The sequence below is a fragment of the Macrobrachium nipponense genome, chromosome 13 (genome assembly GCF_015104395.2).
Source record: "Macrobrachium nipponense isolate FS-2020 chromosome 13, ASM1510439v2, whole genome shotgun sequence".
Classification (NCBI taxonomy): domain Eukaryota; kingdom Metazoa; phylum Arthropoda; class Malacostraca; order Decapoda; family Palaemonidae; genus Macrobrachium; species Macrobrachium nipponense.
The window spans coordinates 39,307,100-39,321,292 of record NC_087206.1 but is presented as its reverse complement, the minus strand read 5'-3'; the positions used below and the strand labels follow the sequence as shown (position 1 = coordinate 39,321,292).

Genomic DNA, 14,193 nt, shown 5'->3' with positions numbered 1-14,193 from the left:
CCTCGTCAGAGGGATTTTACAACAGACTATTTCTGGTACCCAAGAGCTCGGGGGGTTGGAGACCCGTTCTGGACGTAAGTCCACTGAACAAGTCCGTGAGCAAAGTCAAGTTTGCTATGTAGACATCTGCTTCAGTCCTAGCAGGCACCAGACAAGGAGACTGGATGGTGTCGATAGACCTGCAGGACACATATTTTTACGTCCCAATTCACCTGAACTACAGGAAATATCTGAGGTTTGTACATCAAGCAACAACTTATCAGTTCAGAGCACTTGGTTTTGGACTAAGCATGGCTCCTTACGTTTTCACACGAGTGGTATCGAACGTGGCTCTCTGGTTACATCTGGAAGGGGTACGAATATTGATGTACCTGGACGACTGGCTAATCAGAGCCAGGTCGCAAGAAAAGTGTCTGGAGGATCTACAAGTGACAATGACTATGACGCAACAGCTGGGACTGGTAATAAATTTGCCAAATCACAGCTGACGCCTTCACAAGACATCATCTACCTGGGGATGAAGATTTAGTCAGTGGTTTTTCAGGCTTTTACAGCCCCGAAACGCATTCTAGAATGCTTAAAAAAGGTGAAGCTCTTCCTAGGGAGATGGACCTGCTCGGCGAGGGAATGGATGAGTCTGCTGGGGACCCTCTCCTCGATCGAGCAATTCGTCTCCCTGGGAAGACTACATCTATGTCCACTTGAGTTCCATCTGTCAAGATATTGAACAAGAGACCAAGACCTAGAGACGTGGATTCCGATCCCTCTGGGAATCAGGAATCAGTTGAGTTGGTGGGACGACCCCAACAAGCTACAAGAAGGCTTCGAACTTCAACAGAAGAACCCCGACCTAGTGTTGTATTCAGACGCATCGGACGTGGGGTGGGGTGCAACACTGGGGAAGGGCGAGATCTCTGGTCTATGGGAAGACCATCAGAAGAAATGGCATATACATGAAGGAACTGGTGGTCATTCATCTAGCACTAATACACTTCCAGGAGGAGGTCCAAAACAAGTTAGTACAGGTCAACGCAGACAACACCACAGCGTTGGCCTACATCAGGAAACGGGGAGGCACTCGTTCGGATTCCCTTTACGAGGCAGCAAAAGATCTGCTGTGGGCAAAAGCGAACAATATAACTCTGATAACCCGCTTCAAAGAGGGAGAGAAGAATGTCAGAGCGGATCTTCTCAGCAGAGGAAGACAGGTTTTCACGACAGAATGGACCCTACATCACGAGGTTTTCAGCAGGCTTTGGAATCTGTGGGGAGAACCGTCAATAGACCTCTTTGCGACGCAGAGAACAAAGAGGTTACCTGTTTACTGCTCGCCAGTCCCAGACCAGGAAGCAGTGGCAGTGGACACCTTCCTCATGGATTGGGAAGGACTAGACACGTACGCCTTCGCCCATTCAAGACCCTAGACAGAGTCATGAAGAAGTTCAAGGAGTCGAACAATGCCCGCATGACCCTAATAGCTCCGTTTTGGCCCATGAGACCCTGGATCACAGATAGTAGACACCCCCAGATCTTTACCTTGTCGAACGATCTATTCAGACAGCCACATATAGAGAGATACCATCAAAATCTCCTCACTCTCAATCTAACTGCCTTTCGACTATCGAAAAAACTGGCAAGAGCGAAGGGCTTTTTGAGGGAAGCTGCAAGAGCAATCACGAGACACGAGAGCGAGGAGGACGTCCACAATCAAGGTGTACCAGTCAAAGTGGGACGTATTCAGGGAATGGTGCAGAGTTAACAACATTTCCTCTTCCAGTACCTCTCTAACTCAACTGGCAGATTTTCTGTTACACTTAAGAACCCAAGAGAAACTAGCAGTATCAACCATCAAGGGATACCGCAGCATGCTAGCTTCCGTCTTCCGTCACAGAGATATTGACGTGTCGGGAGACAAGGATCTCTCGGACCTCATAAGGTCCTTTGAGACAGTTAAGAGGAAGGACAACCCAACTCCCTCTTGGAATTTGGATGTAGTCCTGATGTTTTTAACCTCGAGCAGGTTTGAACCTCTCGACAAGGCTTCGCGGAAGGATCTCACTAAGAAAACCCTATTCCTGGTTGCGTTGCAACAGCCAAGAGGATAGGAGAATTGCAAGCCTTTTGCAAAAATGTAGGCTTCAATGGAGAGAATGCAGTATGCTCGCTACAACTAGGTTTTCTCGCCAAGAACGAGAATCCTTCTCAGCCATGGCCCAGGTCCTTTACCATACCAGGGTTAACTCATTTAGTAGGACAGGAAAAGGAGAGAGGCCTTTGTCCAGTGAGGGGCCTTAAAATTTTACCTGCAGAGGACCAAAAACATGAGAGGACAGGCAGACAACCTCTGGTGCTCGGTGAAGAAACCTTCGTTACCGTTGTCAAAGAATGCACTGGCGTTCTTTATCAAGGATTTGATAAGGGAAGCTCACCAGAACTGTGACGAGAAAAGCTTCCCAATCCTCAAAGTCAAAGCACACGAAGTAAGAGCTGTGGCGACTTCGATGGCTTATAGACACAACAAATCTATGAAATCGATTTTGGAAGCGACATTCTGGCGAAGCAAGTCAATCTTCGCAGATTGTTACCTAAAAGAGGTACAGACCCAATATGAGGATTGTTGTTCCCTGGGTCCGTACGTTGCCTCCGGCTCCCTAGTTGGAGAAGGTACTGCTGCCTCTAACCTATAACCTTGTTTATACCCTTGCTTTTTCTTGAACTTGATCTCACAGGTTGTGTGTGAAGGTTGTTGCAACCTTCCATGGTCTGGGGTGCAAGTCAAAGTTAGGTTTTATGGAGTGTGTTTTTTTAGTGTGTTAGTGGGTCAGGTGGTCAGCTCTTTGTCCATGGCTTTGCCAGGATAGCAAGGGTGGTGGTCTAGTCATGTTAAGGTCGAGGACCGTGGGACAGCCCCACAGAGACTTTCTACAGCCCCCTGGGTGGATCACTGGGTCTCTCAAGGAATGCAGGCGAATGAGGCAGGAAAATTATGAAGCCAGCTTCCTTATCAGGTAGGAACCAGATTATTGGTACAGCTAATTTGTAGCGATTAATAATTATACAAATTCCCAACGGTGTTGCGGTTCTCTAACCCACCACCAATGGTGTCAATCAGCTATATATATGTAACTACCAGGGAAGTTAGATATTTAAAGATGGTATTTTCATTTTAAAATAAGTTTTTAAATATACTTACCTGGTAGTTACATATATAAAAGGTCCCTCCCTCCTCCCCTCTGAGAACAGGGGCATGGAATTTCTGAGGACAAATGGGAATGGTTCCAAGTACCTGGGTAGAGGGAGCACAGGTATGATCACCTGACCATCTATCGACGATTGCCGCGAATTTTGAATTTCTGCCATGCGCGCGACGAATCGGCGGGATAAAGCTATATATATATGTAACTACCAGGTAAGTATATTTAAAATCTTATTTTAAAATGAAAATACCATTTTTCTAGTGCCTTGCTGGATTTGGTTAAATTGCAGATGAAAGCAAGGAATCTTGTGAGATCTGGCAACACATGCTTATATCGGGTGAAAAGTGGTCAAGGACCACACACCCACACCACACCATTCAGTCTTTTCTTAACCGCCTGGACGAGAGTTGTGGTTGACCTCTCTCGGCCTTTACCCGGTTCATTGCCTGTTTTCGCTTATGTTTCTGTGTATGTGTTTGCTTTTATTATGGCTTCTTCTGCTCCTCTGCCTCGTCAGTGTGTGTGCCTGGGAACTCAAGGTTTCCCGTGTTCTCGTTTTTTGGCTTCTTAAGCAACGGATCATCTCATCACTTGTAGTAGGTGTCGTTCTAACGTTTGTACATTAACGAATCCCTGCAAGGAATCCGTTCGTAGCCTAGAGAGCAGTGAAAGTTATTTTATAGTAAGAGGGAACATCGTAGAGTTTCTACTCTTCCTTCGTGGGAGGGATTTTCTTCTCTTCCCGATGCTTCATCTCCTGCCGCCGTCACACCCCATGCTAGTGTTATGCCTTTGTCCCCTTCCTTTTCCTCCATCGTTTTGTCGCTGGAAGTATCGGGAGGCCCTCAGGTTGATTTATTATGTAATGGTTCTGCATCCTCTAGCATCAGTGGAGGATGCATTCCAACATCCCTGGGACAACCTGGAGGTGTATGCCTGAGTTCATCGAGTCTCAGGATGACTTTGGTAGCCCCTCTGTGGCCTCAGGCGGAATGGTTTCCAGTTCTGCTGTCATTGTTGTCAGAGGTTCCGAGGAAAATTCCCCCTTGCAGCATCTCCTATGTGAGCTGCACATACAAAAGGTTCCGCCAGCCAGTAGAATCCCTCTCTTCACAGTTGGAGGCTATCAAGTATCTCCTCCGAGCGAGAGGCTTTTCTCAGAGGACACCAGGGCATATGTCCAGCAGTCTCAGAAGGTCAACCTCTGTAGTTGACCAAGGCAAATGGGTGATTTACTGTGATTGGTGTCATAAACAGGGTTTTTCTCCACTCGGAACCTCTATTCAGCACATAGCAGACTTTTTGACCTTCCTCAGAGATGAGAAACGTTTGTCCGTTTCTGCCATTAGAGGCTACAGGGCAGCCCGAGTTTAGGGTTATGTCTTAGAGGTATTGACACATCCTAGGAACTTTCCTTGCTAGTTAAAGGGTTTGAGCAATCAAGTTCTCCTTGGGAGCTCAAGCCACCGACGTGGGATGTTTCCTTGGTTCTGAGAAGTTTCACTAAAGCTTCATATGAGCCTTTGCGTCATTCGTCTGACAGGGACTTGACACTCAAAACAGTTTTTCTCCTGGCCTTGGCATCTTCGAAGAGAGTTGGGGAGCTGCATGGTCCGAGCTATAATGTGAAGCTCATCAGGGGTGGGCGGGTCAGTGTCCTTCGAATTTGTCCCGGAATTCATGGCTAAGACCCAGAATCCCTCTGTGCATGATGATAGGTTCACCTCCTTTTCTATTCCATCACTGAATGACTTTGTGGGCAGTGATACTCAAGAGGTTTTGTTGTGTCCTGTCAGGGCACCACATTGCTACCTTGAAAGGACACGGCACCTTAGACCAGGCTGCTTTAGGTGTTTTGTTTTTGGATATGGGAAGCCATCAGACAGGCATACTTGACTCTTGATGATTCCGCCGCCACATCTGTGCTGGCTAGAGCACATGACGTAAGGAGTAGTGGTCCTTTTTTGGCTTTCAAAAAGAACTTGGCTGTACATATAGTGCTGATTGCTGGTATTTGGTTATGCCAGTCTACGTTCACCTCTTTTTATCTTAAGGATGTTGCCCACAGATCTATAAACACGTGTTCCCTGGCTGCCCAACAGATTTTGTAATTCATCATTGCTCTTAAGAGGGCACATTTGCATCTTACCTAAGATGCTTGTGTGGATGAGAGAATGAGCAAGTTGGCTGGTCTCTTTCTTTTTCTTGTACCTTTCCTTCTTCCTTCTGGCGGGTTGAGGAATAGACATATCATTCGCTGGACTGGTCTGATACAGGTGAGTAAGGTAGTATTACTGATAGTTTGGTCGCTTGGTATGCAAGTAATCAACCCTCTATTCGGTAGCATATGCTCCGCTCCTTTGTAAGGGGGAGTAGGGAGTGGTAACAAACTGGTGTGTTGGTTTGTTATTTGACAGTCAAAGTTTCACTTTGGTTCCCAATGTGTCTGAGTTTTTGGATATCAATGTATCTAGCATCTCACTGGCATCAGTCCCTCTCTGGAAGTTATTTCTTCTGGAGCTGACCTGGTGGGTAGGCCCACAGCCAGTTTAGGATGTCTGTACCTCCCTCCAAGTATAAGTCTATCCTATTGTTAAGACTGAAGGTTTTTTCGGATATGAACAGATGGCAATTTGTATTTTTCATAGCTATAAACCTGAGGTCTTAACGTACTACCCACCTCCAGCCGCCCCTCTGTCTTGCTAAGACATCCTGAGTTGGGAAAGACTGAACAAGATGACCTACTCAACCTCGCCCTCAACTGTCACTTCATGGCTAAACCCAGGAAGCATGAAAAACTTATGCTTATGGAGATTGAACTGCTCCTCGACTCCATACAGCAGTTAGAAGCCAAGAAGATCCTTAAGACCAGTGACGCCCATCAGGCTCTCCTACTCGCAGAAGCCCTGATGGACAGAAGGAACTACACCAGCAGAATATTCACCAAAGAGCTGAAAGACGCAGCAGCGGATCTTAAGAAAAATGAGGAGATAACGATATATCAGGCAGATAAAACTTCCGCCTTTGTACTAATCAAGACTGAGGAATATTTCGAGAAGCTGGACGATATCTTAGCAAATACCTCTAAATTCGAGAGATTGACCAGAAACCCCACTGAAGACATCAAATAGGATCCTAACCGCATCATCACTGCAGTAAACACCGCAATGAATGCATCTCACCTCCTGCCTATCCAAGGAGATTACAGCTTGGGGTATCTTTATGGAAATGTGAAAACGCAAAAGACAGGTAACCCCTTTCGCCCCATCAATAGCCAGACACCTGCCCCGACCTACACTTTGGCAAAACGCCTTAACAAAATCCTGACGCCGTATACCCCCCAAAAATTTTGCCTTACTTCTTCAACGGAGTTCCTGGAGAAAATCCAGGATTCCCCTGGCAATGGCACTATGGCGTCCCTGTTTACCAACATCCCCGTCGATGAACCAACAGGCATCATATTGGAAAATTTCTACAGGAACCCTGACATGCAACCTCCGAACATCCCGAAAGAATCCCTTAAGACACTCTTAGACATCTGTACAAAGAGAGCCCCCTTCACCACCCACAGAGGACAGATGTTCCGTCAGAAAGATGACGTGGCAATTGGGTCCCCCTTGGGCGCCGTCTTTGCCAACTTTTATATGGGTACCGTTGAAGAGCGGGTTTTTTCGCAGCGCCGATGTCCCCGGACGTATGCTAGATACATTGATGACATATTTATTCAAGCTGATTCTGAAGATAATGAAGCCCTTCGCCCGCAGTTCCTGCGCAACAGCGCCTTTAATTTCACAATTGAATTCAGCAGCGAAGATCGGCTCCCCTTCCTGGACGTCCTAATTACAAAGACCACCCCGAAGATGACCACCACCATCCGCACCAAATCTACCAACTTGGGACTTTGCCCAAACGGAGAGAGTGAGTGTCCTGCGAGGTTCAAGACCACCACCGTCAGGGCCTTAACGCACTGTTCAGCGTGGCAGGACACCCACGCAGAACTGGATCGAGCTTCACAAATAATGATTAACAACGGTTACTCCAACAAGCTGATCAACAGGGAGATAAGAACAGCTTTGAACAAATGGTACATGGAGGACGAAGAGAATAAAGAGAATCCCCCCTCCGAGTATGTACGAATTTTCTACAAGTCCTTCGTGCACCACGGATACAAAGAAGAGGAAAGATGCTTCAAGAAGATTGTGGAAGAGAAAGTCACCCCTGTGGAGGAAGGGAAGAGGCTCTCTTATAATCTATTATAAGAACAGAAGGACAAGAGACCTGGTTATGAGGAATAACCCCACCCCACCTGCAGGAGACCCCCTGAAGCAGAATAACGTCGTCTACCGGTACACATGCCCTATCCAAGGATGTCCTGGAGTCTATATCAGAATGACAACGTTACGACTTTCCTAGAGGATCTCCTGTCACGCCCAGAACGGTGCCATCAAACACCACGCCCTTACCGCCCACTAACAGCACGTCATGCGAGAGGACATCGTGAAAAACACAGAGATAATTGGAAGTTGGAAGAGCCCCTGATCAGCAACGCCTACGCCTCCTTGAGGCGTTATTCATTCTCGAACAAAAAACCCTCCTAAATATGACACAGGAACCCTTCCTGCTGCCCACCTGTGTAAGGAAGGCCCAGCCTCCCTCTCCAGAGGATAACACCAGCGCCCAGGATAGGACCAATATTGAAGAGGATGGAAGAAATACCAGGAGTTACATCACCACGGTTGCAGCCAATGAAAACCCAGCTCCAGGTGACACAACACACCTCGAGCGTTTCCGACACCTGGCTGCCAGCCGATGAAAAGTCAAGTATCCTCCGGGTCCTGCAGGAGCATCCGTGAGCGCCCACACAACTATGATATAAAGAGAAGGACTCACCCCCAAGATTCAGTCCTCCAGCAACCATTGCTGTGATAATGCCCTGGGAGATCTGGGCAAAACTTAGTATCAAGAGAGATAGAGAGAAACACTTGTAGTAGTAATAGCAATAATAAAGATAATTCAATATGACTACACCAGATATGACGATCCCCTTTGGCATGTTGCTTGCCAGTTTCAGCAACATTGAGAAATCCTTGATTAGGAAAATAGAGAAGTCTATACAAAATTAATGGAGCTGTTGCAGCAATCCTTTTCAACAAGACAACTATTATTTATTATTATTATTATTAATATTATTATTATTATTATTATTATTTATTATTATTATTATTATTATTATTATAATTTTTATTATTATTATATTATTGTTATTGTTATTATGATTATTATATTCATTATTCATTATTATTATTATTTTATTATTATTATTATTATTATTAAACAAGTCTCATTGAATGATATTGCTGTATCAGCTGCATTGAACTTGTAAATAGCCTTCTCTATTTTTTTTACAAGTTGAGTGCAGCTGATGCAGCAATATCATTCAATAAGACTATTATTATTATTATTATTTTCTCATTGTTGCTTAAACTGGTGAGCAACGCACCGAAGGTTGACATATCTCAGTTAGGTAGAACAATTGGATTTTATTGGTAAAAATTTCAAATTTTTACCAATAAAATCCAATCGTTCTACCGAATTGAGATATGTCAACCTTCGGTGCGTTGCTCACCAGTTTAAGCAACAATGAGAAAGCAGTAATTAGAAAAATAGAGAAGAACCTGTATAAAATTAATGCAGCTGAGGCAGCAATTACTTTTAATATAACATGTTTAAAAGAGGGTTTACTTCCAGCATATTATTATTATTATTATTATTATTATTATTATTATTATTATTATTATTATTTGAAAATATTAATAAACATATAGTATATGTATAAAAAAAACTTGCATCTCAGTAAGAGAGAGAGAGAGAGAAGAGTTTTTCTTACTTAAAAGTGAAATGGAAAGGTTATTTCTTTAAAATACTATCACAGATTTTGTAATTACAGTTGTTGTTATTATGATTATAAATATTTGAAAATATTAATAAACATTTTACTTGCTACTTATAATATAAAAATTCTCTCTTCTCAATAAAAGAGAGAGAGAATTGTTATATTTTTACTATTTAATGTTATTTAATTTACACACAAGAGCTTGATGGCACAAGATTTAGGTATTACTGTAACATTATTAATATCGTGCTCTCTCTCTCTCTCTCTCTCTCTCTCTCTCTCTCTCTCTCTCTCTCTCTCTCTCTCTCTCTCTCTCTCTCTCTCTCTCTCTCTCTTTCAATTTTGTCCATATTTAATTAACCCTTAAACGCCTATTGGACGTATTATATGTCAACGAAAATTGTCTGTTGGGTGCTTAATTGATGTATATGTAGACGCAAAAAAGTTTTTTTTTTTAAATATTTGAGGAAAAATAGTTATAGGCCTACTTGGCAAAAAATTTTGAATCGCATGCCTTGAGGGATGCTGGGAATTCACCGATCAAGCTGTTGTTTTGTTTACAAGCGTTACCCAGGTGCACATGCGCGAATTTCTTTCTTCTTGCACTAAAAAGCATCAGTGACACATCTCGGAAATTATTTTGTCACTTTGACATTATTTTTGCACCATTTTATATTAGCTGTTACATAGAATTTTATATATGAAAATGTGCGCAATTTCATGTAGAATACAACTAAAAACAACCCATGGTTGTAGCTTTTATTAGTTTTGAAATATTTTCATATAAATAACGATAAGTGCCAAAATTTCAACCCTCGGTCAAATTTGACTCTACCAAAATGGTCAAAACACGCAATTGTAAGCTAGAACTCTTACATTCTAGTAATATTCAATCAATTACCTTCATTTTGCAACAAATTGGAATTCTCTAGCACAATATTTTGATTTATGGTGAATTTTTGAAAAAATCTTTTTTCCCTACGTCTGCTCGGTAACTGCTGAAAAAATCGTAAAGCCTTTCGTCCAGTTGTCGTAATGTTTTCACCGTTTTATATTAGCCGTTACATAAAGTTTTATATATGAAAATGTGCACAATTTCATGTAGAATACAACAAAATGCAACCCATGGTTGTAGCTTTTATCAGTTTTGAAATATTTTCATATAAATAACGATAAGTGCCAAAATTTCAACCTTTGGTCAACTTTAACTCGTCCGAAATGGTAAAAAACGCAATTGTAAGCTAAAACTCTTACATTCTAGTAATGTTCAATCAATTACCTTCATTTTGCAACAAATTGGGGGTCTCTAGCACAATATTTTGATTTATGGTGAATTTTTTACAAATCTTTTTCCTTATGTCTGCGCATTAACTGCCGAAAAAATCAGAAAGTTTTTCGTCAGATTGTCGTAACGTTTGCACCATTTTATATTAGCCGTTACATAAAGTTTTATATATGTAGAATACAGCAAGAAATAACTCATGGTTGTAGCTTTTATCCGTTTTGAAATATTTTTATATAAATCACGATAAATAGAAAAAATTTGACCTTCGGTCAACTTTAACTGACCGAAATGGGCGAAATCTGCAATTGTAAGCTACAACACTTACAGTCTAGTAATATTCAATCAATTACCTTCACTTTGCAACAAACGGAAAGTCTCTAGCACAATATTTCTATTTATGGGGAATTTTTGAAAACTAAGTTTTTTTTTTTACATCCGCGCGTTACAAATTCATGCATCATATTGTGATAATATTTTCTCTGTGTTGCTTTGATTGTTTTACAATTTGTTATATACCAAAATGATTGGAATTTAGTGTACAATACAACAAAAAATAAATTAACTCATTAGGTTTAATCGTTTTGCTCACAGCGTGATTTGTATACAATTATTTATGAAATTTTTTTTTCGTGCTGTTATATATTCCAAATTTATACATCATGATGATATTTTTTCATTTCTGATGGTTGCATACTAAACTTAGGGCAATGACAAAAAAAGGAGCCAAAAATGAACTCTTAATCTTGAAAACTAAGCGTGCTGGGATTTTTTGAAAAAACTTTTTTTCCTCTTCGGCACTCACTCGCGAACACCGCCGCCATACGGGAGACGATTTCTGAAATACCGCTTAGGCATTTAAGGGTTAATATATACTTTTTTGTGAAATAAAAGAATAACCTAAAATTTAAATTTCAGATTTAGCTGTAGCTGGTTGGGCTGTAGCTGTTCAGTGGGTTGGCCTTGTCATGCAAGTGGTCGTCTGGCTTGGCACCCTCTCTGCAGATGTGGTTGTCATGAGCACCCAGTTATTTTTACATATGATGACCTTGCTATGGGCAAAGCTACTGGAATACTGGAACCTTTTTAAAACCTGCACACGTTACTATTGGACAAAACTCACTTCGACCTTCAAAAAGACAGAAAAGGAAGAGAAAAAAATCCCTGGTACGTTAGGCATCCAATTTGAGTTCTGATTCCTTTGGAGACAGATGAATTACAGGCATTCCTTTCCCAGCAGGAGCTCTAACCTGAAAAATGCCGTAAACTGGAACATCATAATAATAATGAGAACAAATGGCACTTATGGTGTGGTAACCACCGTAGAGCTGGGTTATGTTGTAACCTGAGACCTCCTTAAACAAGGGACTGCCTGTACTGAAAGTCATTATCTTAATTTATTTTGATTTCTTAAATTGATTTTAGATATAGTAGTGCACCTAGATAACAGACCGTGGTATATTGTACTTCCGGATATATCGGTGCAAAATAGAAATATCAGTTTGAGGGTTTTAGCCTCTGGGTGTGTCAAATATGTAATATTTACTATTATGTATATGCATCTTTCCATGTCTTTTAAAAAGTTATGTTTTACTTCACAGTATCAAATAATATTGTATGCATTCTCATATTACTAATGTATCATAAAATTCAGACAAAGTGATCAATTTATGGTTTGGATATCATGTGAGGGTGATTATGAGGTAAGTTTATTTTGCCGCATTTATCTCAAATCAGAGAAATTTTTTTGTTTCTAGTTTGTGTAAATGAATCTCTGGATACTCTATTTATGCAAGACAACATTGTATTTTGCCATACAGTGTTTTTAAGTTGAAGTATGACTTAATAGTTATCATTGTGAACTAATTTAGTAATTATTTTCATTAGTAGACGGCACGAGTGCCAGCTTTACATATTTATCTTTTATTGACATAAAACAACAGTAACATGTGTTCTTTTTTATGGCCAGGAGTTTTGATGAAAATAATTATCTCACCAGTTATACATATGACCAATTTTAATGGTTATCAAAGTTTATGGGACTGATCCGTGTTGCTGATGCACCATAATTTATAGTTCTTAGCAGCTTTAACATTATGTTCTCAACTTCAGCTACAACTTGCAGCTTAAAGTTAGTAGTACAGTCTATAGTCAATTCACTTAAGGTAGATTCTTGTGCCTACGAGATGTTTGTTTGGCGGCCTCTGATTGGCTGGTACCGGGAGATAGGTAGCTCGCTCAGTGTGTCATATTTTCACTTGTAGCTTAGAAAACTAGCAATATGTTTATATTTTTTCATTTATCTCACATTTTGCAAAAGATAGGAAAGTTCTGGTCATACTAAAGGATTTGCTATTAATTGTACAACTAAATAATTTCCTGAAATCAATAAGATAAAGCACAAAGGAATTACAGTGAGTAAAAGGGAAGAGAGCAACATTTCATTTTTTATACCTGTTTTTATTTATTAACGGATTTTACATAATTCATGTGATCAGGATAAAATAAAACTTATTTCTATAAAGTAAAACTACCCTGAATAGGCTGGGGCTTTCAGATTTTAGATGCGTGTAATACGTGAAGAGAAAATGAAGAATATGTCGTATTATGTTGCATCCGTACTAGCCTCAGCTGGAAGGAAGTTAATCTTTCTTATTCTTTGTTGTTTATTGATTACCTGAGATTATTATTTCATATCACTCAAATAAGTCTCTGATATCTCTCTTTGTTTGAAAATATATTCATATAATAAAATTAGAAACAGTATTCTGAAACAACCTGATTAAAGCTTAGGCCGAGTTGAAGAGTGGGAAGTCTGTCCACAGAGTTCTACTTTGCTGGACTGCATTCCCCGCAGCCCGCCTAGATCTGAGCTAACGATACCAGATGCATCCATCTGATTATTATTATTTTTTTCCTTATCAGACATGTCCAGACTTATTATATGATATTGGATTGAAAATGTTTCTGTCATAATGGGAATTCTGTGTATCTATTTACAGAAAATGAAATGATATAGCATGGCAAATAATGTCGAAACTGCAACCATCTTATATCGCTAATTGGCAACTCAAATCTCTCGCTGAGCTGAAACGGCAAACACAACGATGTCTTGCAGACCACATTCTCTCGGCAATACCGTCAAACTTGAATCATTTATGGATGCAACATAATAAGACATATTCTTCATTTTCCCTTTACATATCACACACATCTAAAATCTGAAAGCTCCAGCGTATTCAGGGTGAATTTATTATGTGAAAACACAATTTCATACAATCAACTTACCTGTCAGATATATACATAGCTAAGACTCCGTCGTCCCCGACAGAAATTCAAATTTCGCGGCACACGCTGCAGGTAGGTCAGGTGATCTACCGTCCTGCCCTGGGTGGCAGGATTAGGAACCATTCCCGTTTTCTATTCATATTTTCTCTGTTGCTTGGAATGTAAACAACGTTTGCAGTTCCTCCTGACTTGATTTTTGGATTTCATCGCCATCGATCTTCTGGGCTATCTTTTGCAGGGAAGTACTGGATCTTTGGTTCGGCATTCGCATATTAATTTGTTTTAATAACTTTGGCTTCGAAAATTTCGAAGAATTGTTTACGTGTAACTACCGAACTTTTCTCACATAGTTTGCAAGAAGGAAAATTTTAATATTTATTCATAATAACGTGTAGTAAATGTTAGAATTGATTGAGCTAACTTCCTTCTTGAGGAAGTCAGGAATAGAATTAGTTACGCTTCCTTTAGAAGTTTTTATAGCTCTCGTACTAACGAGCAGTTAGAGCATTAACAATACTAGTAGTGTTGTATCC

General features: G+C 40.8%; 1 protein-coding gene across 3 annotated transcripts in view; it reads left to right on the top strand.

Moving 5' to 3' along the window:
* Positions 1-14,193, top strand: part of LOC135225754 (dnaJ homolog dnj-5-like) — a 101,870-nt gene that overhangs the window by 30,482 nt on the left and 57,195 nt on the right. For all 3 annotated transcript variants that reach the window (XM_064265196.1, XM_064265195.1, XM_064265193.1), the window contains exon 4: positions 11,291-11,539. In XM_064265196.1, the coding sequence (XP_064121266.1) occupies positions 11,291-11,539 (249 nt within the window). The remainder of the gene's footprint in view (positions 1-11,290; positions 11,540-14,193) is intronic.